The sequence below is a fragment of the Ranitomeya variabilis genome, chromosome 1, assembly GCF_051348905.1.
Source record: "Ranitomeya variabilis isolate aRanVar5 chromosome 1, aRanVar5.hap1, whole genome shotgun sequence".
In the NCBI taxonomy this organism is placed as follows: Eukaryota; Metazoa; Chordata; class Amphibia; order Anura; family Dendrobatidae; genus Ranitomeya; species Ranitomeya variabilis.
In genome coordinates this window covers 24819975-24844768 of record NC_135232.1, presented here as the reverse complement: position 1 = coordinate 24844768, position 24794 = coordinate 24819975, and the positions used below count along the sequence as shown (strand labels likewise).

The 24794-nt window shown below is 48.1% G+C and overlaps 1 protein-coding gene across 2 annotated transcripts in view; it reads right to left on the bottom strand.

Annotated features, from left to right (window-relative positions):
* C7 (complement C7) overlaps positions 1–24794 on the bottom strand; it is a 127872-nt gene that overhangs the window by 43327 nt on the left and 59751 nt on the right. For both annotated transcript variants that reach the window (XM_077281411.1, XM_077281410.1), the window contains exons 11-12: positions 22934–23162; positions 22394–22571 (exon numbers count right to left, since the gene is read on the bottom strand). In XM_077281411.1, coding sequence (XP_077137526.1) covers positions 22394–22571; positions 22934–23162 — 407 coding nt within the window. The remainder of the gene's footprint in view (positions 1–22393; positions 22572–22933; positions 23163–24794) is intronic.

Here is a 24794-nt window from a genome sequence, read left to right as displayed (position 1 = left end):
CTGGATGATATTCTGGTTTTTTCTGATGATTGGGACTCGCATGTAGAGCAGGTCAGGATGGTGTTTCAGGTTTTGCGTGAGAATGCTTTGTTTGTTAAGGGCTCAAAGTGTCTCTTTGGAGTACAGAAGGTTCCCTTTTTGGGTTTTATTTTTTCCCCTTCTGCGGTGGAGATGGACCCAGTCAAGGTCCGAGCTATTCATGATTGGACTCAACCCATGTCAGTTAAGAGTCTTTAGAAGTTCTTGGGTTTTGCTAACTTCTACCGTCGTTTTATCGCTAATTTTTCTAGCGTTGTTAAACCTTTGATGGATATGACCAAGAAAGGTTCTGATGTTGCTAACTGGGCTCCTGCAGCCGTGGAAGCTTTCCAAGAGTTGAAGCGCCGGTTTACTTCGGCGCCTGTTTTGTGCCAGCCTGATGTCTCACTTCCCTTTCAGGTTGAAGTGGATGCTTCTGAGATTGGGGCAGGGGCCGTTTTGTCGCAGAGAGGCCTTGGTTGCTCTGTAATGAGACCATGTGCTTTTTTCTCTAGGAAGTTTTCGCCCGCTGAGCGGAATTATGATGTTGGCAATCGGGAGTTGTTGGCCATGAAGTGGGCATTTGAGGAGTGGCGTCATTGGCTCGAGGGTGCTAGGCATCGTGTGGTGGTCTTGACTGATCACAAAAATCTGATGTATCTCGAGTCTGCTAAACGCCTGAATCCTAGACAGGCCCGTTGGTCATTGTTTTTCTCCCGTTTTGACTTTGTGGTCTCGTATTTACCAGGTTCAAAGAATGTGAAGGCTGATGCTCTTTCAAGGAGCTTTGTGCCTGACTCTCCTGGAGTCGCAGAACCTGTTGGTATTCTTAAAGAGGGAGTAATCTTGTCAGCCATTTCTCCGGATTTGCGACGTGTGTTGCAGAGATTTCAGGCTGGTAGACCTGACTCTTGTCCACCTGACAGACTGTTTGTTCCTGATAAGTGGACCAGCAGAGTCATTTCCGAGGTTCATTCCTCGGTGTTGGCAGGGCATCCGGGAATTTTTGGCACCAGAGATTTGGTGGCTAGGTCCTTTTGGTGACCTTCCTTGTCACGGGATGTGCGGTCATTTGTGCAGTCCTGTGGGACTTGTGCTCGAGCTAAGCCTTGCTGTTCTCGTGCCAGCGGGTTGCTCTTGCCCTTGCCTGTCCCGAAGAGGCCTTGGACACACATTTCCATGGATTTCATTTCAGATCTTCCGGTGTCTCAGGGCATGTCTGTCATCTGGGTGGTATGTGATCGCTTTTCCAAGATGGTCCATTTGGTATCTTTGCCTAAGCTGCCTTCCTCTTCCGATCTGGTTCCTTTGTTCTTTCAGAATGTGGTTCGTTTACACGGCATTCCTGAGAATATCGTGTCTGACAGAGGATCCCAGTTTGTTTCCAGGTTCTGGCGATCCTTTTGTGCTAAGATGGGCATTGATTTGTCGTTTTCGTCTGCCTTTCATCCTCAGACTAATGGACAAACGGAGCGAACTAATCAGACTCTGGAGGCTTATTTGAGGTGTTTTGTTTCTGCAGATCAGGATGATTGGGTGACCTTCTTGCCGTTGGCTGAGTTTGCCCTTAATAATCGGGCTAGTTCCGCTACTTTGGTTTCGCCATTTTTCTGCAACTCTGGTTTCCATCCTCGTTTTTCCTCGGGACATGTGGAGCCTTCTGACTGTCCTGGGGTAGATTCTGTGGTGGATAGGTTGCAGCAGATTTGGAATCATGTGGTGGACAACTTAAAGTTGTCACAGGAGAAGGCTCAGCGTTTTGCCAACCGCCGCCGCGGTGTGGGTCCCCGACTTCGCGTTGGGGATTTGGTATGGCTGTCTTCTCGATTTGTTCCTATGAAGGTCTCCTCTCCTAAATTTAAGCCTCGCTTCATCGGTCCTTACAAGATATTGGAAATCCTTAATCCCGTGTCCTTTCGCTTGGATCTTCCTGTGTCGTTTGCCATTCACAACGTGTTCCATAGGTCTTTGTTGCGGCGGTACGTTGTACCTGTGGTTCCTTCTGTTGAGCCTCCTGCTCCGGTGTTGGTTGAGGGCGAGTTGGAGTACGTGGTGGAGAAGATCTTGGATTCTCGTCTCTCCAGGCGGAGGCTTCAGTATCTGGTCAAGTGGAAGGGCTATGGTCAGGAGGATAATTCCTGGGTGGTTGCCTCTGATGTGCATGCGGTCGATTTAGTTCGTGCCTTTCACGCTGCTCATCCTGATCGCCCTGGTGGTCTTGGTGAGGGTTCGGTGACCCCTCCTTAAAGGGGGGGTACTGTTGTGAATTAGACTTTTTTGGCTCCCTCTTGTGGTCACTAGTGATATGACTCTGGGATTGTCTTTCCCTAGTTTGGCACCCACCTGGGTCGTTAGTCCAGGGGTGTTGCTATATAAACTTCCTGAATTCTCAGTCTGGTGCCTGGCATCGTTGTAATCAGTTCCTTTCTGTTTGCTCCTGTCTGCTGGTCCTGGTTCTTGCAAAATTAAGCTAAGTCCTGCTTCTTTGTTTTTTGGTTATTTGCATTGCTCTTATTTTTGTCCAGCTTGTACTAAATGTGATTCCTTATTTTGCTGGAAGCTCTAGGGGGCTGGTATTCTCCCCCCGGGCCGTTAGACGTTTCGGGGGTTCTTGAATATCCAGCGTGGAAATTTTGATAGGGTTTTTGCTGACCGTATAAGTCATCTTACTATATTCTGCTATTAGTCAGTGGGCCTCTCTTTGCTAAATATCTAGTTCATTCTTACGTTTGTCTTTTCTTCTTACCTCACCGTTATTATTTGTTGGGGGCTTGTATCCAACTTTTGGGGTCTTTTCTCTGGAGGCAAGAAAGGTCTATCTTTTCCCTTCTAGGGTTAGTTAGTTCTCCGGCTGGCGCGAGACGTCTAGAACCAACGTAGGCACGTTCCCCGGCTGCTGCTATTTGTGGTGCTAGGATTAGATATACGGTCAGCCCAGTTACCACTGTCCTATGAGCTGGTTTTTTGTGTTTGCAGACTTGGTAATTACTTCTGAGACCCTCTGCCATTGGGGTCATAACAGTGTTCTCAATTGTGGGGAGGAAGAAGTCCAGCTAACCAAATATGCCACACTTGCCAAACTGTTTACTGTTAATAGTAGTGTGATACAGGCACCTGGGCCCTTGGTCCCGTCCAATCCGGCGGAGAACAACGGTTCTGCAGGGCAACCGAAAGATTGCTGTCGTGAATTACACGTGGCCACTGACTGTACCCCACCTCACCAGAAACAGGGGGCCTACAGGGTGGTTCACGAGTACGAACGGGTCTTTAGCAAACACCCCCTAGATTTTGGGCAGGTGAAAGGGATCCAACATCATATCCCCACAGGGGATCATCGACCCATAAAAGAGAGATACCGTCCTGTACCCCCAGCTCATTATCAGTGTGCCAAGGACATGTTGCGAGAGATCAAGGAGGCTGGGGTAGTGAGGGACAGTTGTAGCCCCTGGGCAGCTCCATTAGTTCTCGTTAAGAAGAAAGATGGCACAATGAGAATGTGTGTGTGTGTGTGGATTATAGGCAGTTAAATCGCATTACACATAAAGATGCATACCCACAGCCCAGGATAGAGGAGTCACTGGCTGCGTTAAAATCTGCTAACTACTTCTCTACCTTGGATCTCTCCAGTGGGTACTGGCAGGTTCCCGTAGCGGAGGCGGACAAGGAGAAGACGGCCTTCACGACGCCGATGGGTCTCTGTGAATTCAACAACATGCCCTTCAGACTGTGCAATGCCCCGGGGACGTTCCAGAGGATGATGGAGTGCTGTCTGGGGCACAAGAACTTTGAAACCGTACTGCTGTATCTGGACGATGTCATTGTCTTCTCCAAGACCTATGAAGACCATCTGAAGCACCTGGCCGAGGTGTTTGAAGTCCTGTCCAACTTTGGCTTGAAGGTGAAACCATCCAAATGCCACCTGCTGAAACCCAAAGTGCAGTATCTCGGCCATGTGGTGAGTGCTGAAGGAGTGGCCCCAGACCCCGACAAGGTTACGGTGATTAAGGACTGGCCGAAACCCAGCGACCTCCATCAAGTCCGGCAGTTCCTCGGGTTGGTAGGCTATTACAGGAGGTTCATCAAGGACTTCACCAAGAAGGCCGCGCCATTGCAAGATCTGTTGGTGGGCCAATCCAATTAGACCAAGGGGAAGAGCACCCCATTTGATTGGAACGAAGGACTGGAAGGGTCATTCACTTGCTTGAAGATGGCGCTGACGGGAGACGAGGTACTGGCGTACCCTGAGTATGATCAACCGTTTGTACTGTATACGGATGCCAGCAACGTAGGACTGGGAGCTGTGTTGTCCCAGGTCCAGAAAGGCAAGGAGAGGGTAATCGCTTACGCCAGCAGGAAACTTCATCCCACGGAAAGGAACCCTGACAACTGCAGTTCCTTCAAGCTGGAATTCCTCGCCATCTTTGGGCAGTGACGGAGAGGTTCAAGCACTACCTGGCCTCAGCGAAATTCACCGTCTTCACGGATAACAATCCACTAACGCACTTGGACACAGCAAAACTCGGGGCCTTGGAACAGCGGTGGATGGCCCGGCTGTCCAATTACGATTTCACCATCAAGTACCGGGCAGGACGCAAGAATGCGAATGCCGATGCCTTGTCCCGGATGCCCAATTTGCCAGAAACGGGGGAGGACCCGGAGGCACTTGAAGAAGTAGAACTGCCCGCTTTCCATCGCCCCAAAGCCACTCAATGCTCCCATCATGTGAAGAACAGGCACAAAAACAACCAGGATGCCACGCTGAATCCCCTGCCCCACCACGGGTGGGCAGAGACCCAGGATGGTGACCCTGCGGTCCGTCGGGTGAAAGAGCTCCTGACGCAGGCAGGTTTGCATCCCGGCCCGGATGATCCACAAGAAACCCAACAGCTGTGGAAGGGGAGAAGCAAACTGTTTATTCACGATGGTAAGCTGTGCCGAAGGAGTATCGACCCCCGCACCCATGAATTGGTATGGCAGATAGTGGTTCCAAGGCAAGATGCGCCCATGGTTCTGGGAGCGTACCACGATGGGGCTGGACACTTCGGGTGGAGGAAGTTGGAGAGACTACTCCGAGGGAGATTCTATTGGATTGGCATGAAAAGAGCCATTGAGCATTGGTGTCGGGAGTGTGGCCCGTGCAGCCTACGCCGGAAGGACCGTGACAGCCAACGGGCTCCCTTGCAGCCCATCATCACCAAACGGCCGCTAGAACTGGTCGCGCTAGACCACGTGAAGCTGACGCCTAGCCGGTCGGGCTATATCTATGCTCTCACCATAGTGGATCACTACTCCAGGTTCCTGGTGGTTGTACCTGTCAAGGATCTAACGGCCAGGACGGCCGCCAAAACCTTCCAGCAGTACTTCTGTAGGCCCCATGGGTATCCGGAGAAGGTACTGACCGATCAGGGACCAGCATTTGAGGCGGAGGTGTTCCAGGAGTTCTGCCATCTGTAAGGGTGTAAGAAGATCAGAACCACACCGTACCATTCACAAACCAACGGGATCTGTGGAAAGATGAACCAAGTGGTGATCGACTTACTGAAGACCTTGCCTGTAGAAGAACGGAACTTGTGCCCAACAAAATTGCCCGACCTGGTAGACATGTACAACCACATCCCAGTGAACTCTACTAACTGCACTCCGGCGTACCTGATGCGAGGAAGGCCTAGAAAGTTGCCCGTTGATCTGGACATGGGGGTTCTAACCCCCGAAGATACCTCGCCGGATGCCGATTGGGATACAGAGAGGCAGCAAAGGTACCGCAAAGTACAGGAGTGCGTGGAAAGAAGTCTCGCTCAGGCCAGGCAAAAACAGGAAAGGGGCTACACCCAGCATGCTCCTGCGATTCCCTTGCCACCTGGTGAGCAAGTACTCAAGCGGAAGAGAAGGCTACACAAGCTTGACGACCAATGGGAAGCGGAACCGTATACCGTCCTGCCGTCCGATTTCGACAATACTAAAGTCTGTCTCATCAGCAAAGATGGGGAGGAAACCTCAACGGCAATATCCAGAGACCACCTTAAGGTATGCCCTGACAAGTTGAGAGAGAAGGAAACAGATCCAAGAACCTCTCCACCTGTAGAAGAGGAGAAGATGATACACACTGTTCTTGGCGATTTCCCCCAGTCGTGGACTCAGATAAATCAGGCCATCGTGGTACCTGTATTAACGTTTCATCAACCAAACCCGCCTGAACTAAACGTGGTGCCAGATCCCCCGGACCCACCATCACCACAGACCCCGCCGGACGATGCCATGCCCAACGTCGGACCGGCGGAGCCTCCCTCTGCTATCAGCGAATCTGCCATACCCACTGTTGGTAGCAGCAGCTCTGAGAGATCCAGCATGCCAGTGCTACCCAGACTCACTAGAAGCGTAGCTAGAAGGCAGTGCACTACACCAGTGGTAGCAAGCATAGCGAGCTGTCATGGTCTCAATGGCAAGAGAACATAGCATAAGCATATATAGGAACTAGCTCTTGGAAGATGGGAACTGAGCTGACCATGAACTAAACCTAACGCACAACTAGCAGTGGCCGGGTAGCATGCCTACGTTGATTCTAGATGCCCAGCACCAGCCGGAGGACTAAATAAAGCTAGCAGAGGAAAATATTAGTCCTAGCTCACCTCTAGAGAAATCCCCCGAAAGGAGACAGAGGCCCCCCACATGTATTGGCGGTGAGTTGAGATGAAATAACAAACGTAGTATGAAAATAGGTTTAGCAAATTTGAGGTCCACTTACTACATAGCAGAAGACAGAAAGGACACTTTCATGGTCAGCTGAAAACCCTATCAAAAACACCATCCAGAAATTACTTTAAAACTCTGGCATTAACTCATAACACCAGAGTGGCAATTCCTGTTCACAAGAGCTTTCCAGACACAGTAACGAAACTACGGCTGTGAACTGGAACAAAAATGCAAAAACAAACATGGACAAGAGTCCAACTTATCTAGTAGTTGTCTAGGAGCAGGAACAAGCACAGAGAGGCTTCTGATAACATTGTTGACCGGCAAGCAACTAACAGAGCAGCAAGGTTATATAGCGACTCCCACATCTTGATGGGAACAGGTGAACATAGAAGATGAAGACACCAGTTAAATTCCACCAGTAGCCACCGGGGGAGCCCAGAATCCAAATTCACAACAGTACCCCCCCCTCAAGGAGGGGGCACCGAACCCTCACCAGAACCACCAGGGCGATCAGGATGGGCCCTATGAAAGGCACGAACCAGATCGGAGGCATGAACATCAGATGCATTCACCCAAGAATTATCCTCCTGGCCGTATCCCTTCCACTTGACCAGATACTGGAGTCTCCGTCTGGAAACACGAGAGTCTAAGATTTTCTCCACAACGTACTCCAACTCACCCTCAACCAACACCGGAGCAGGAGGCTCAACGGAAGGCACAACCGGTACCTCATACCTGCGCAATAATGACCGATGAAAAACGTTATGAATAGAAAAGGATGCAGGGAGGTCCAAACGGAAGGAAACAGGGTTAAGAATCTCCAATATCTTATACGGGCCGATAAACCAAGGCTTAAACTTAGGAGAAGAGACCCTCATAGGGACAAAACGAGAAGACAACCACACCAAATCCCCAACAGAAAGCCGAGGACCAACACGACGGTGGCGGTTGGCAAAAAGCTGAGTCTTCTCCTGGGACAACCTCAAATTGTCCACCACCTGCCCCCAGATCTGATGCAATCTCTCCACCACAGCATCCACTCCAGGACAATCCGAAGATTCCACCTGACCAGAGGAAAATCGAGGATGAAACCCCGAATTACAGAAAAACGGGGACACCAAAGTGGCAGAGCTGGCCCGATTATTGAGAGCGAACTCCGCCAATGGCAAAAAAGCAACCCAATCATCCTGGTCAGCAGACACAAAACACCTCAGATATGTCTCCAGGGTCTGATTAATCCGCTCGGTCTGGCCATTCGTCTGAGGATGGAAAGCGGACGAAAAAGATAAATCTATGCCCATCCTAGCACAGAATGCCCGCCAAAATCTAGACACGAATTGGGTCCCTCTGTCAGAAACGATATTCTCAGGAATACCATGCAAACGAACAACATTTTGAAAAAACAGAGGAACCAACTCGGAAGAAGAAGGTAACTTGGGCAGAGGAACCAAATGGACCATCTTAGAAAAACGGTCACACACCACCCAGATGACAGACATCTTCTGAGAAACAGGCAGATCTGAAATAAAATCCATCGAGATGTGCGTCCAAGGCCTCTTAGGAATAGGCAAGGGCAACAATAATCCACTAGCCCGAGAACAACAAGGCTTGGCCCGAGCACAAACGTCACAAGACTGCACAAAGCCTCGCACATCTCGTGACAGGGAAGGCCACCAGAAGGACCTTGCCACCAAATCCCTGGTACCAAAAATGCCAGGATGACCTGCCAACGCAGAAGAATGAACCTCAGAGATGACTCTACTGGTCCAATCATCAGGAACAAACAGTTTATCAGGTGGGCAACGATCAGGTCTATCCGCCTGAAACTCCTGCAAGGCCCGCCGCAGGTCTGGAGAAACGGCTGACAATACCACTCCATCCTTAAGGATACCTGTGGCCTCAGAGTTACCAGGCGAGTCAGGCTCAAAACTCCTAGAAAGGGCATCCGCCTTAACATTCTTAGAACCCGGTAGGTATGACACCACAAAATTAAACCGAGAGAAAAATAATGACCAGCGCGCCTGTCTAGGATTCAGGCGCCTGGCGGTCTCAAGATAAATCAAATTTTTGTGGTCAGTCAATACCACCACCTGATGTCTGGCCCCCTCAAGCCAATGGCGCCACTCCTCAAAAGCCCACTTCATGGCCAAAAGCTCCCGATTCCCAACATCATAATTCCGCTCAGCGGGCGAAAATTTACGGGAAAAGAAGGCACAAGGCCTCATCACAGAGCAGTCAGAACTTTTCTGCGACAACACTGCCCCAGCTCCGATCTCAGAAGCGTCGACCTCAACCTGAAAAGGTAGAGCAACATCAGGCTGACGCAACACAGGGGCAGAGGAAAAACGGCGCTTAAGCTCCCGAAAGGCCTCCACAGCATCAGGGGACCAATCAGCAACATCAGCACCCTTCTTAGTCAAATCGGTCAATGGCTTAGCAATATCCGAAAAACCAGCAATAAATCGACGATAAAAGTTAGCAAAGCCCAAAAATTTCTGAAGACTCTTAAGAGAAGAGGGCTGCGTCCAATCACAAATAGCTTGAACCTTGACAGGATCCATTTCAATGGAAGAGGGGGAAAAAATATATCCCAAAAAGGAAATCCTCTGTACCCCAAAAACACACTTAGAACCCTTCACACACAAAGAATTAGACCGCAAAACCTGAAAAACCCTCCTGACTTGCTGGACATGAGAGTCCCAGTCATCCGAAAAAATCAGAATATCATCCAGATACACAATCATAAATTTATCCAAATAATCGCGAAAAATATCATGCATAAAGGACTGGAAAACTGACGGAGCATTAGACAGACCAAATGGCATCACTAAATACTCAAAGTGGCCCTCGGGCGTATTAAATGCGGTTTTCCACTCATCCCCCTGCCTGATTCGCACCAAATTATACGCCCCACGAAGGTCAATCTTAGAGAACCACTTGGCCCCCTTTATGCGAGCAAACAAATCAGTCAGCAACGGCAATGGGTATTGATATTTAACAGTGATTTTATTCAAAAGCCGATAATCAATACATGGTCTCAAAGAGCCGTCTTTTTTTGACACAAAGAAAAAACCGGCTCCTAAGGGAGATGACGATGGACGAATATGTCCCTTTTCTCTTCGCCACGAAAGCACCCACTGAGAGAGGGGATCCGCCCCTAGGAACAGGAAACCCTACGGAGAGATAAAAGGGGCGGTCCCCCTCGCTCCCACAGTTTGGTTTCCTGTTCCTACGGGAATCCACGGAGAAGAGGATGCCTAGCCTGGATGCCGCTTGCGCAGTTTACCTGTGAGGACGGCAAGGGCTCCAGAGCTGGATGCAGCGTCGGGGGTCCTCTCGTCAGTTTCCCCCCTCGGCTGGCAGACGCCATGAGGCCACAACTGCAGGGGTTCCTGGCTCATGGGAATCCATCCGGGCAGTCTGCGGGACCTAGCGCCGAGGAGAGGTAAGCGCTGCGCTTTGGCGAGCGCTCAGGCGGCGTGCAGCTCCACAGTTTACCCGGGAGTCCTGAATTGAAACTCCGGGCGGAGGAGGAGGTGGACGACACCCGCGCTGATGCCGGTGACAGCGCGAGTGCATACAGTATGGCCGCGACCCGGAAGTGGTTAGCACTTCCGGGTTCAACCGGAAGAAGATGGCGGCCCCCATGTAAAAAGGACACCGGCACAAGCGCCCGGTGTCCACAATGGATGCGTCACAGACCCCTGCGATGCTCTCCATAGAAGACACCACGGCCACCCTGCGTACACGGGGCAGCAGCAGTCGCTCCAAACAGAGCGGATCCTCCAGGAAGAAATCCGATTCTCCACCTAAACCTCCTCGTCAATCGGTACCGTTAAAGCTTCACTGGGGTAAGTGTGCTCCTACCCTCATAAGCTGACTGGTGTTCCCTTTCCCTTTATACACTTAGGGAAAGAAAACAGAAAAGACGAAGCACAAACAGTGTGCATTATGCCTCCAGCCTCTCCCGGATAGTTATAAAAAGAGGTTATGCAAATCATGTATTGCTTCTACCTTGCGGGAGGAGGCCTCAGTTAAATCTGAGGACATCAGGCTCATGATAAGGCAAGAGTTACAAACCTTGCGAGATTCTGAGAAAGAGCCACATACTAGAAGTAAAAAAGGATATGAATCCCCTATATCTGACCCATCTTCGGATAGAGAGAAAGCGGACTCTGACATCTCCTGCGAATATGTTTCCTCAGACGAGGAACAAGATACATGCTTTCCCACGGATAGTATTGACAACCTGGTCAGGTCCGTGTGTAATACAATGGGTATCGAAGATTCTAAAATTCCCAGAACACAGCAGGACATTATGTTCGCTGGCTTATCGGAAAAGAAAAGGCCTTCTTTTCCGGTGATAGCAGCAATAAAATCTTTAGTTAAAAAAGAATGGGAAAGCCAGGGCCAAAGGGGGTTACCTCCATCCTCCAAGAGACGGTATCCCTTCAATGATGAAGAGTTCTCGACATGGTCAAAAGCGCCAAAAGTAGACGCTGCGGTAGCATCTACATCTAAAAAATCTTTGCTACCTGTGGAGGATTCAGGCTCATTACAGGACCCGTTAGACCGTAAAGCCGACTCACTACTAAAAAGAGCCTGGGAGTCGTGTACGGGAGCCTTCAGACCATCTATCTCTGCTACATGCACCGCTAGGTCCATGTTGGTCTGGCTGAGTGACCTAGAGGAAGGTCTTAAAAGTGGTCTTTCCAGAGACAAACTGCTGTCCTCTATACCCTTAATTAGAGGGGCTACAGCTTTTTTGGCGGATTCATCGGCCGATTCTATACGTTTGGCAGCCAAATCAGCAGGTCTCACAAACGCGGCACGCAGAGCCCTATGGCTTAAGGGCTGGAAAGGCGATCCACAGACAAAGTCTAAGTTATGTGGCCTCCCATGTCAGGGTGAGTACCTGTTTGGTACCAAACTGGACGAGATTCTAACTAAAGCGGGGGAGAGAAAGAAGGGCTTCCCTAATAACAACTACCTTCCATTCTATAGGAAAGCGTTCCGGAAGCCCATATTTAATAAAAGAAAAGATTTTAAAAACCAAGATCGCTGGACCCCTAGAGACGCCAAACAAAGAGGTGCATTCTTTGGGAAGCGCCCTTTTAAATCTGAAGACAAGCCCCGTTAGAGCAGATCTACCTGTGGGAGGTAGATTATCCTCTTTTTCAGACCAATGGAGGAAAATAACTTCGAACAATTGGGCTAATAATCTCGTCACCTCTGGCTTAAAATTAAAATTTGCCCGAGTCCCTTCGGACTCATTTCTATTGACTTCTTTAAAGTCACAGGCTCAACAGGAGGCATTACAGCAAGAAGTAATGAATCTGCTATCCAAAGGAGTTTTGGTGGAGGTTCCATTTCTTCAGGAAGGGAAAGGATTCTATTCCCCGCTGTTTCTAATCACAAAACCTGATGGATCATTCAGAACCATCATAAATCTTAAAAAACTGAACACCTTCCTAGAAAATCAAACTTTTAAAATGGAATCCATTCGATCCACTGTAAAACTCCTGTTTCCCCATTGCTTTATGGCGGTTTTGGACTTGAAAGATGCGTATTACCATCTACCAATCTGTAAAGAGCATCAACAATTTCTCCGCGTAGCGGTTATATTAAATGGATGTATACGGCACTTTCAGTATACAGCAATGCCCTTTGGACTATCAATTGCTCCTAGGGTATTTACTAAACTAATGTCAGAGGTTATGTCTTATCTAAGATTAAAAGACACACTCATAATTCCGTACTTAGACGACCTGCTAGTAGTGGGAAAATCCCCCTCACAATGTCAGCAAAGACTATGTCATATGATCTCATCCTTACAGAACTTGGGATGGATAATAAATTGGGAAAAATCTAGACTGATCCCGACAACCCGGCAGGTATTTTTGGGAATTATATTAGATTCTCTAAGTCAAAAATGTTTCCTCCCAGAATCTAAACAAATAACTATTAGGGATAAGGTTCAGTCCATACTAGGTAAACCTATAATTTCCCTCCGGGAAGGTATGTCCTTGCTTGGCTCCTTCACGTCATGTATCCCAGCAGTTCCGTGGGCGCAGTTCCACTCGAGGTGTTTACAGTATACAATTTTACATGAGGAGATAAAATTACAGGGGCGATTACACGGTAAAATTTCCCTTTCTAATGACGTAATCCAATCCCTAACCTGGTGGCTACAGCCAGATCATCTAGTTAGTGGGGTTCCCTGGGAGGTCAAACCCTCAAATATAATTTTTACGGATGCCAGCCCTCAGGGTTGGGGAGCACACTTGGGGGACCAGGTTGTCCAGGGGCTGTGGTCGGTTACGGAGTTAGACGACTCCTCTAATAAAAAAGAACTAAAAGCCATCTATCATGCCCTATGTGAATTCCTCCCACAGTTGCACGGAACACATACCAGGGTACTCTCAGACAACATGACATCGGTGGCTTACATCAACCATCAAGGCGGAACGAGATCAGGCACTCTCATGTCTATAGCCGAAAACATCTTGACTATAGCCGAAGATCATCTTCTGTCCTTATCAGCGCTACATATCCGGGGGATAGACAACGCCAAAGCAGACTTTCTCAGTCGTCATACCCTCCATCAGGGGGAGTGGGTGTTAAATCGTCGAATATTCTCTATGATAACTATGAAATGGGGTATACCCGACATAGATCTCTTTGCCACAAGAGACAACAGGCAAATAAAAACATTCGCCTCAATGTTCCGAACAGACAACCCCGATGTTCTCGACGCCCTCCAGATTCCATGGACATTTCAGAAAGCATATGCCTTTCCCCCGATGATCCTTCTTCCAACAGTCATCAGGAAGATAAGAGAGGACAGAGCGAATGTAATCTTGATCGCTCCATTCTGGCCAAAGAGACCATGGTTTTCCCTGCTCAGAGCCATGTCCATCTCGGATCCATGGATTCTCCCAGAGAATCAAGATCTGCTTTTCCAGGGGCCCTTCAACCACCCTCATGTGAAGGGTCTACGGTTGACAGCCTGGGATTTGAGAGGCAGCTGTTAAAACTAAGGGGCTTCTCTGATAAAGTAGTTGATACCCTATTGCTGAGTAGAAAAAGATCCACTACATCGATCTATGTGAAAGTATGGAGAAAATTTTTAAGCCTCTATCCCTCAGCCCTGTCAAAAGAAATTCCAGTCCCTATTATTCTTGAATTTCTCCAAAGAGGACGTGATTTAGGCCTTTCAGTTAACACCTTGAAAGTGCAAGTTTCAGCGCTAGGGGCTTTGTATAGTCACAACGTTGCAGGAGATAGATGGATATCCAGATTCATCTCAGCCTGCCAGAGAGCAGAACCAGTCCATATTCCCAACTCACCTCCTTGGGATGTTAATCTGGTCCTTGAAGCCTTAACAAATCACCCGTTTGAGCCTCTACATTCTGCTCACATTAAACATGTCTCCCTCAAAACAGCTCTCCTTGTTGCCTTAGTATCGGCAAGAAGGGTCAGCGACATACAGGCGCTATCAGTAGATCCTCCATTTATGTCAATATTACCAGATAGGATTGTCCTAAAGACAGACCCTTCCTACTTACCTAAAATGAGTACCAAATTCCATAGATCTCAAGAAATTCTCCTTCCTGCCTTCTATAATAATCCTACAAATCAGGAAGAAGAAAAATACCATACCTTAGATGTGAGAAGGGCTGTAATAACCTATCTAGATAGGACTAGCGCCTGGAGGAAGAGCAGGGCTCTCTTTGTTTCCTTCCAGGGTCAGAGGAAAGGAGCTGGCGTTACGAAAAACACATTATCCCGATGGATTCGGGAGGCGATATACCTGGCCTATTCGTCTAGAGGGGAAGATCCACCTGAGACTGTAAAGGCACATTCCACCCGGGCGATAGCATCATCCTGGGCAGAGCGGGCAGAAGTTCCAATAGAACTCATATGTAAGGCCGCAACCTGGTCGTCTCCTACTACTTTCTATAGTCACTATAGACTAGATTTATCTGCCTCCACTGACCTGTGTTTCGGTAGATCGGTTCTTAACACGATAATCCCCCCCAAATAACTGTCTCTGAAAGTCTCTCAGTGGGTGCTGTCGTGGCGAAGAGAAAACACCGGATTACGTACCGGTAATGCTCTTTTATAGAGCCACGACAGCACCCCTTCACTTCCCTCCCTTATATATATATATATATATTAGTTTGCATATGAGCACAAATAAGGGTGATTGGTTCTTGTAAATATTAGTAGTATAAGATAAAATGATGATATAGAATTGCCTACTAATACTGGTGGGCGGTTCCTCGCGATCTCTGTAACCCAAACTGTGGGAGCGAGGGGGACCGCCCCTTTTATCTCTCCGTAGGGTTTCCTGTTCCTAGGGGCGGATCCCCTCTCTCAGTGGGTGCTGTCGTGGCTCTATAAAAGAGCATTACCGGTACGTAATCCGGTGTTTTCCAAGGACTCCTTTATATATTCTCGCATAGCAGCATGTTCAGGCACAGACAGATTAAATAAACGACCCTTTGGGTATTTACTACCCGGGATTAAATCTATGGCACAATCGCACTCTCGGTGCGGAGGTAACGAACCAAGCTTGGATTCTTCAAAGACGTCACGATAGTCAGACAGGAACTCAGGAATTTCAGAGGGAATGGATGATGAAATGGAAACCACAGGTACATCCCCATGAGCCCCCTTACATCCCCAGCTCAACACAGACATAGCTCTCCAGTCGAGGACTGGGTTGTGAGATTGCAGCCAAGGCAATCCTAGCACCAAATCATCATGTAGATTATACAGCACCAGAAAGCGAATAATCTCCTGGTGATCCGGATTAATACGCATAGTTACTTGTGTCCAGTATTGTGGTTTATTATTAGCCAATGGGGTGGAGTCAATCCCCTTCAGAGGAATAGGAGTCTCCAAAGGCTCTAAATCATACCCACAGCGTTTGGCAAAGGACCAATCCATAAGACTCAAAGCGGCGCCAGAGTCGACATAGGCGTCCGTGGTAATAGATGACAAAGAGCAAATCAGGGTCACAGATAGAATAAATTTAGACGGTAAGGTGCAAATGGAAACAGATTTACCAAGCTTTTTAGTGCGCTTAGAGCATGCTGATATAACATGAGTAGAATCACCACAATAGAAACACAACCCATTTTTCCGTCTAAAATTCTGCCGCTCGCTTCGGGACAGAATTCTATCACACTGCATACTCTCTGGCGACTTCTCAGTGGACACCGCCAGATGGTGCACTGGTTTGCGCTCCCGCAAACGCCTATCGATCTGAATAGCCATTGTCATGGACTCATTCAGACCCGCAGGCACAGGGAACCCCACCATAACATCCTTAATGGCATCAGAGAGACCCTCTCTGAAAGTCGCCGCCAGGGCGCACTCATTCCACTGAGTAAGCACAGACCATTTACGGAATCTTTGGCAGTAAATTTCCGCTTCATCTTGCCCCTGAGATAGGGACATCAAAGTTTTTTCTGCCTGAAGCTCCAAATGAGGTTCGTCATAAAGCAACCCCAAGGCCAGAAAAAACGCATCCACATTGAGCAACGCAGGATCCCCTGGTGTCAATGAAAAAGCCCAGTCTTGAGGGTCGCCCCGGAGCAAGGAAATCACAATCCTGACCTGCTGTGCAGGGTCTCCGGCAGAGCGAGATTTCAGGGACAAAAATAATTTGCAATTATTTCGAAAATTCTGAAACCCGGATCTATTCCCCGAGAAAAATTCCGGCAAAGGAATTCTCGGCTCAGATACAGGTGCATGACAAACAAAATCTTGCAAATTTTGTACCTTCGTGGCGAGATTATTCAAACCTGCAGTTACACTCTGAAGATCCATTACAAACAGGTGGACACAGAGCCATTCAAGGGTTAAGAGGAGGTAAGAAGCAGCTAGACAGCAATTAAGGGCTAGGCAGCAAAACTCTGAGGGGAAAAGAAAAAAAAAAAAAAAAATTTCCCTTCAACACTTCTTTTTCTCCTGCTTCAGCCCAAACAATTAACACTTTGCTGGCCGGTCAAACTGTCATGGTCTCAATGGCAAGAGAACATAGCATAAGCATATATAGGAACTAGCTCTTGGAAGATGGGAACTGAGCTGACCATGAACTAAACCTAACGCACAACTAGCAGTGGCCGGGTAGCATGCCTACGTTGATTCTAGATGCCCAGCACCAGCCGGAGGACTAAATAAAGCTAGCAGAGGAAAATATTAGTCCTAGCTCACCTCTAGAGAAATCCCCCGAAAGGAGACAGAGGCCCCCCACATGTATTGGCGGTGAGTTGAGATGAAATAACAAACGTAGTATGAAAATAGGTTTAGCAAATTTGAGGTCCACTTACTACATAGCAGAAGACAGAAAGGACACTTTCATGGTCAGCTGAAAACCCTATCAAAAACACCATCCAGAAATTACTTTAAAACTCTGGCATTAACTCATAACACCAGAGTGGCAATTCCTGTTCACAAGAGCTTTCCAGACACAGTAACGAAACTACAGCTGTGAACTGGAACAAAAATGCAAAAACAAACATGGACAAGAGTCCAACTTATCTAGTAGTTGTCTAGGAGCAGGAACAAGCACAGAGAGGCTTCTGATAACATTGTTGACCGGCAAGCAACTAACAGAGCAGCAAGGTTATATAGCGACTCCCACATCTTGATGGGAACAGGTGAACATAGAAGATGAAGACACCAGTTAAATTCCACCAGTAGCCACCGGGGGAGCCCAGAAGCCCAGAATCCAAATTCACAACAGCGAGCCCTGCTAGGCCAATAGCAACCCCTGCACTACGGAGGTCTACACGTAGCACCAAGAATCAAACTCCCCTTCGCTACAAAACTTGGAGGTATTAACAAAAGTTGCTAATTGTGTTTGTGTAAATATCTTTGTTACAAGTTTTAAAAAAATGGACAACGGGGCAATGGACAGTGAATTGCTCCAAAACTTTTAAAAGGGGACCCCTTTGTTTACCCGGGGTCCCTGCTGTTTTAAAGTTACAACCACTGGACTGAGAGTCATAAACTGTGCATGACCAAACTTTCGCAACGTTCAAGAGTCCTCACCTCCCATAAAGGGAAGCACTGTTGTTATTACTTGATTATTACATTTTAAAATTTGGTATGTTTGTTGTTAACATGTATTGTTGTTTTTCTTTTCCCAGTCCAGGAGTACTGGATTTAACCGGGGGGGGGGGAGTGCAGCGCCCCAGAGTCCTGGTCGTTGCAGTACTGTCGTTCCGCTGCCAAGGGGAGTGATGGTATGTCTGATGGCACTAAAGGAGTTCACCTGACCAGGTATCACAGACACACATTACACTTCACACTCCAGCCACCAGGGGGAGTGGTTCTATCTAGTAGGCCACTCCTCACACTCTGGTAAAACTGGGGGTTGGACAGGAAGTTAGGAAGAAAGTAGCTGGGAAGAGCTCCAGGGAGGACCTGTCAGTGGTGGGATCCTGGCAGTCCTAGAAAGGGACAAATCGTTACGGAGTTGTGCCTGTGCCTTACAGTGGCAGACTCCTAAGAAAGGACGAGAAGCGAGGTTTATTGTGAAGAGTGAGAAACGGGAATACAGCAAAAAGGAGATAATACCAGAAGGAGTCGTGCCTCAAGAATAGCAACATCCTTCTGAGGCGCGTAGCCGGTGGCCGAAATGCCGAGAAAGTAAGAGACTCCACGCATTACTTTAAACTACGGCCGGGCAGTTAACTATAGGTTGGCTGTCTCACCATTACACCTAACGAAGACAACGGAGGCAAACTGTGGGAGAGGGGCGTCCCTAGGGTCCCTATAAAATAGCTCCAGGCCTACCCCGTCATACGGGTGCGTCCTAGCCATATCATCTGGGGGACGAAGAGAGAGAAAGAACAGAAACATACACGACAGTTGTGAGGACTATCCCGTGGTGCTCAGCAGGGAGGTACTACAACACACAGGCGCTAGAAGGTAGACACTGATTTCCACCTGCAAAGGGAACTCTGGATGTGCCTTCGGACCGGCTGGTCTCAGACAGCCCTGTTAACAGTACTCTGGATTGAGGATCCTGAAGCCTTCAGTAAAGAGGTAAAGAGACTGCAACCCTGTGTCCTCGTTATTCACCGTGAACTGCACTACGCACCACCACCTACACCTTTCACTGGACGCCCCTTAGCAGGGTCACGGACCGGGTCTAGCCACCGTGACAACCCCAGAACTGAGACAGAGAAGCCCGGTGCTGAGTACCCCGCAGCCCTGCGTCTGGGGGCGCTCCATCTTCCTATCTGAGTAACAACTGTGTCTGCTGACAGAAGCTTTGGCTGTAAGACAGACTGCCTCTTTGTGCTGCACTGACTTGTTTTAGTTCACTCACGACATAAGAATTATGAACATGTCATGCTTCAGCCTAAGAAAAGAAGAGAGGACCTGGAAAATAATAAGTATGGACAAGGGACATCTGCAGAAAATTACACACGCTCATTGTCTCCTCTTGGTCTTGTCTTTGTAAGGTTTATGTCCCTGTTATTATAAACTATACAGGATACAACACAAAACACAGCACCGGACATAGCACAAGACACAGCACAGGACAAAGCACAGGACATGGCGCAGGACAAAGCACAGGACATGGCACAGAACAAAGCACAGGTCATTGAACAGGACAAACCACAGGTCATGGCACAGGATAAAGCACAGGTCATGGTGCAGGACAAAGCACAGGGCAAAACGCAGGACAAAGCACAGGTCATGGCGCAGGACAAAGCACAGGTCATGGCACAGGACAAAGCACAGGACATGGCACAGAACAAAGCAAAGGTCATCGAACAGGACAAACCACAGGTCATGGCACAGGACAAAGCACAGGTCATGGCGCAGGACAAAGCACAGGGCAAAACGCAGGACAAAGCACAGGTCATGGCGCAGGACAAAGCACAGGTCATGGCACAGGACAGAGCACAGGTCATGGCACAGGACAAAGCACAGGGCAAAACGCAGGGCAAAGCACAGGTCATGGCACAGGACAAAGCACAGGTCATGGTGCAGGACAAAGCACAGGTCATGGTGCAGGACAAAGCACAGGTCATGGCACAGGACAAAGCACAGGGCAAAACGCAGGGCAAAGCACAGGTCATGGCACAGGACAAAGCACAGGTCATAGTGCAGGACAAAGCACAGGTCATGGTGCAGGACAAAGCACAGGTCATGGTGCAGGACAAAGGACAGGTCATGGCGCAGGACAAAGCACAGGGCAAAACGCAGGACAAAGCATAGGTCATGGCGCAAGACAAAGCACATGACATGGCATAGGACAAAGCACAGGACAAAGTACAGGACACGGCACAGGACACTGCACAAGACAAGGCACAGGACATGTCACAGGACAATGCCCAAGGCACAGCACAGGAAAAAGCACAGAACATGGCCCCGGTCAGTCGCTGCTGAAAGTTGCCCTCCGCTTCATCCCATCGTGCATACTGATGCAGATGATGTCTCCATCTGCAGCGACCCTAGTCTCACATCTGAACTTTTCACACAGTGCACACCACACGCTCACATACACCGCTGTCTTCAGCAGAGATATAAGCTGAGGTCAGGATGAGAGACTTATATACATACATACATACAGTGCCTTGAAAAGTATTCAATTTGTTTTCCACAGTTTTTCATGTTACACCCACAGACATAAATGTATTTTATTGGAACTTTATGTGATACCGGCACAAAGTGACAAGTATCTGTGATGTCTGTGTAAAGGAAATGATACGAGGTCTTCTAAAAATTTTACAAATACATTGTGAGGTGCATTTGTATTCAGTCCACTGTGTCAGTACTCCGTAGGACCCCCTTACTCTGCAGTTACTGCTGCAGTCTTTGGGGGTCTGTCTCTACCAACTTTGCACATCTATAGGTGACATTTTACCCCTTCTTTGCACAATCGCTCTTGCTCGGCGAGATTGGATGGAAACGACTGCGATCAGCAATTTTCACATCTTCAAGTCACAGATTCTCTGGAATTTGGGTCTGGACGGTGACTGAGCCGGTCACACACATGAATATGCTCTAATCTTAACCTTCCATTGTAGCTCTGGCAGGATATTTGGGGTTATTGTCCTTTGGGGCTGGAAGGTGAACCTACACCACAGTCTCATGTCTTTTGCAGCTTCTAATAGGTTTTCTTCCATGATTGCCCTGTATTTAGCGCCATCCATCTCCCCATCACCTCTGACCAGCTTCCCTGCCCCTGCTGAAGAAAAGCCTCCCCACAGCAGGATGTTGGCACCACCATGTGTGATGATAGGGATGGTATTTTCAGGGTGATGTGCAGTGTTAGTTTTCTCATCACACATTGCAATTTGAATTTAGCTAAAAAGAACCTTCTCCTTTGGTCTCATCTGACCAGAGCTCCTTCTTCCACATGATTGATGTGTCCCCTACAAGGTTGTGTGCAAACTGAAAAAAAATCTTTTTTCTTGCCACTCCATAAAGGTCAGATTTGTAGAGTACAGGACTAAGATGTCCTATGGACAGGTTCTCTTCACCCTGAGCTGTGGATCTATGCAGCTCCTCCATGACCATGGGCGTCTAGGCTTCATCTATAATTAGTGTTTTCCTTGCTTGGGATGTCAGTTTAGGTGGACAGCCATGTCTTGGTAAGTTTGCAGTTGTGGCATACTCCTTCCATTTTTGGATGATGGATTGAGCAGTGCTCCATGAGATGTTTTTTTTTTTTTTTTTTTAATAACCTAACCCTGCTTTACTCTTCTCCACAACATTATCCCTGACCTGTCTAGTGAGCTCCTTGGTTTTCATGATGGTGTTTGATCCCTAATGTTTTCACACAAACCTCTGAGGCCTTTATAGAACAGTTGTACTTCTATTCACCCAGGTGGACTCAATATACTAATTATGTGATTTCTGGAGGCAATTGGTCATTCAGGATTTAATTTAGGAGTATCAGACTACAGGGGGCTAAATTCTAATGCACCTCACAATTTTTAGATTTATATTTTTAAAATATTTAGAAAACTCTGTATCATTTCCTTTATACTTCACAATTGCTCACTATCTTGTATTGTTGTCCGATAAAATCGCAATAAAATTTGCGATCTCTGTGTGCACTCTCCTCTTATTTATGCAGTCATTGTGTGCAGTCTCCTCCTGTGCAGTCATTGTTTTGTGCGGTCTCTTCTGTGCAGCCACCGTGGTCACTCACCTCTTTCTAGGCACTCACGGTGGGCAGTCTCCTCCTCCTGTGCAGTCACTGTGTGCAATCTCCTCCTCCTGTGCAGTGTCTGTGTGCTGTCTCTTCCTCCTGTGCAGTGCCTGTGTGCAGTCTCCCCTTCTTGTGCAGTCACTGTGTGCAGTCTCCTCCTGTTCGGTCCCTGTATACAGTCTCTTCCTTCTCAGATGTCCCTGTATGCAGTCTTTTCTCTCATACAGTGTGTGCAGTCTCCTCCTGTGCAGTCATTGTGCGCAGTCCCTGTGTGCAGTCTCATCCCCCTGTACAGTCACTGTGTGCAGTCTCCTCCTCCTGTGTAGTCCCTGTATGCAGTTGCTTCCCCCATACAGTCCCCGCATGCAGTCTCTTTCTTCTCCTGCAGTCTCTTTCTTCTCCTGCAGTCTCTTTCAGTAGAGTTGGGTCTGGCAATGAGTTACACAGGCAGATTTTGCAGACCAGTAATAGGACATGGAAGAGACAAACCGTAAATCCTGTAAGTCGTCCTCTTCACATTTCTGGCTTTCTATTGAGTCCCCGATGCAGTGCTTCCCTCCAGCGCCAGGGGAAGGGTTATTACAGACCCGGCTCCTCACCCGCCTCCCCGCGCTCCCAGCACAGGCGCTCCAGGATGTCCAGCAGCCCCAGTTACCATCGATAACGCCTGGTAGAAAAAGGGAGACATGAGTGATCGATAGTGGTGACACCCATAGATGAATACTCTTCATATGTCACCTATCATATAACACGTGTGGGATTTATATTTTGCAGCTTCTGCATAAAGTGTAAATCAGAAAGTCTTACAGAGGCCATCAGTATTAGATCGGATGGGGTTTTCATTCTCAGTACCCCCTCCCCATCAGCTGTTTGTAGACACAGTGCCACACTTTGGTAGTGGCTGCGCCTGGTAATGCAGCAGAATTGGACTGAGCTGTAATACCAGGCGCTGCCACTGGGCGCAGTGTCTCACAAGATAAAAGCACAAAAAAAAGAAAGCTCCAGATCTCATGTCATTGTGACTCTTACCGGGATCGTCCGGGGCCAGGATGCCCTTTTCACAGGCAGTGCCAAATGTGTATGGCCTACAGTGGCAGGTGCACGTTGTACCCTCGACCACCGGCAGCCCATTGTTCTGGCACGGCTTACACCGACACGAGCTGTCCTCGTTCATATACTCTTCTATGGCTCGTTTCAGGTACAGTCTTTTCACCGAGTAACACGGCACTTCTTTTACCAGCTCATATAATGGAGTGAGCTAAAAATAAATAAGGAAAGGATGACATTTACATGACTAGAAACAGCACCACACCTGTCCGTGGGTTGTATGTGGAATTACAGCTCTTTTCCATTGAAATAAATGAGGTTGAGCTGAAATACCACACGTAACCAGGTGTGGCGCTGTTTCTGGAACAAATAAGTGTGGAGGAAAGAAGGAGTTTTTCGGAGAACTGGGGATTACGTGAGGGAAAATATCATGAGATCAGTTCGGAGGGACAGGATATGGATGGCTTGGTAGATCAGTGTTAGTAATTTGAACTGGATACGCTGAGGCAATGGGAGCCAGTGAAGAGATTTGCAAAGGGGGGAAGCGGAGGAGTAGCGAGGAGAGAGATGGATTACTCGGGCAGCAGAGTTAAGGACGGACTGGAGAGGTGGAAGAGTGTTAGCAGGTAGGCCACAGAGGAGGATGTTGCAGTAGTCGAGGCGGGAGATGATGAGGGCATGCACAAGCATTTTAGTAGATTGAGGGTTGAGGAAAGGACGAATTCTGGAGATATGTTTGACCAGGAGGTGGCGAGAGCTTCGGTGTGCGGTTTGAGAGATAGGGCAGAGTCAAGGGTTACTCTGAGACAGCAGGTTTCCGGTACAGGGGAAAGCGTGATGTCATTTATTGTGATAGATAGGTCAGGTAAGGAAAATATGTGAGATGGAGGAAAGATGATGAGTTCAGATTTGTCCACATTGAGCTTGAGGAGGCGAGAGGAGAAGAAGGAGGATATGGCTGATAGACACTCCAGGATTCTGGACAGCAGAGGTGACATCTGGGCCAGAGATGTACAGAGGCGACCAAAAATCTTGCATTTTTTTTGTAAAGTGTGATTACTTCTGTCTGGTTGTTGCCATTTTCCTGGTGATTTCAGTAAACTGGAAGCAAATGGTTGTCAGCTATAACGATGAACATTGTGCTTGACATTGTTTTATCCATTTATGTGTTCGTTTTCAATATTTGCCTTGTCAAATATCTTGCAAATGTTGTCATGGGTAGTCGAATGTTGCCTAAATTTTCTATTTTTCTTTATTTGTGTGTTTTTTGGTTAAAATATGACAAAGACAAATGTGTCAGCAGATGTCAGGAAGTGTATTATTCTGAGAGTGAAGTCAGGCAAAAGCCAAAAAGAGGAGCTATGGAATTCAGCTGCTCGTAGAAAAAGAAGGTTATCGAACAGCTGACAAACCTAGAAGTGGACGACCACAGAAAACTTCCTCCAAAGTTGATCACATTATTGAGAAAAAGTCAGTATCTGATGTCCATACTGTACAGATGTCGCACAAAATGAATGAAGATTATGGGGTCAAAGCGAGTCTCCAAACTGTGGTGTGATGGCTAAGAGCAGTAGGGCTGAATGCACCAGTCAAGAAGAAATTCATCTCTGCAAAGAACCAAAAGATCCGACTGGAGTTTGCCAAAAAAACACAGCCAATGGAAGGGGAGACACAGTAGCGTAGCTACCGAGCACCGGGCGCCCCGGGCCCAGTGCTGAGGGGGCCCACCTGGAGCTACGCTACTGTAACTGTATCGGCGCGCACAGCACACCGATACAGTTACATTCTACGGCAGAGCAGGGAGAATCAATCTCCCTGCTCTGCCGCTATGGGGCCCCTGAGC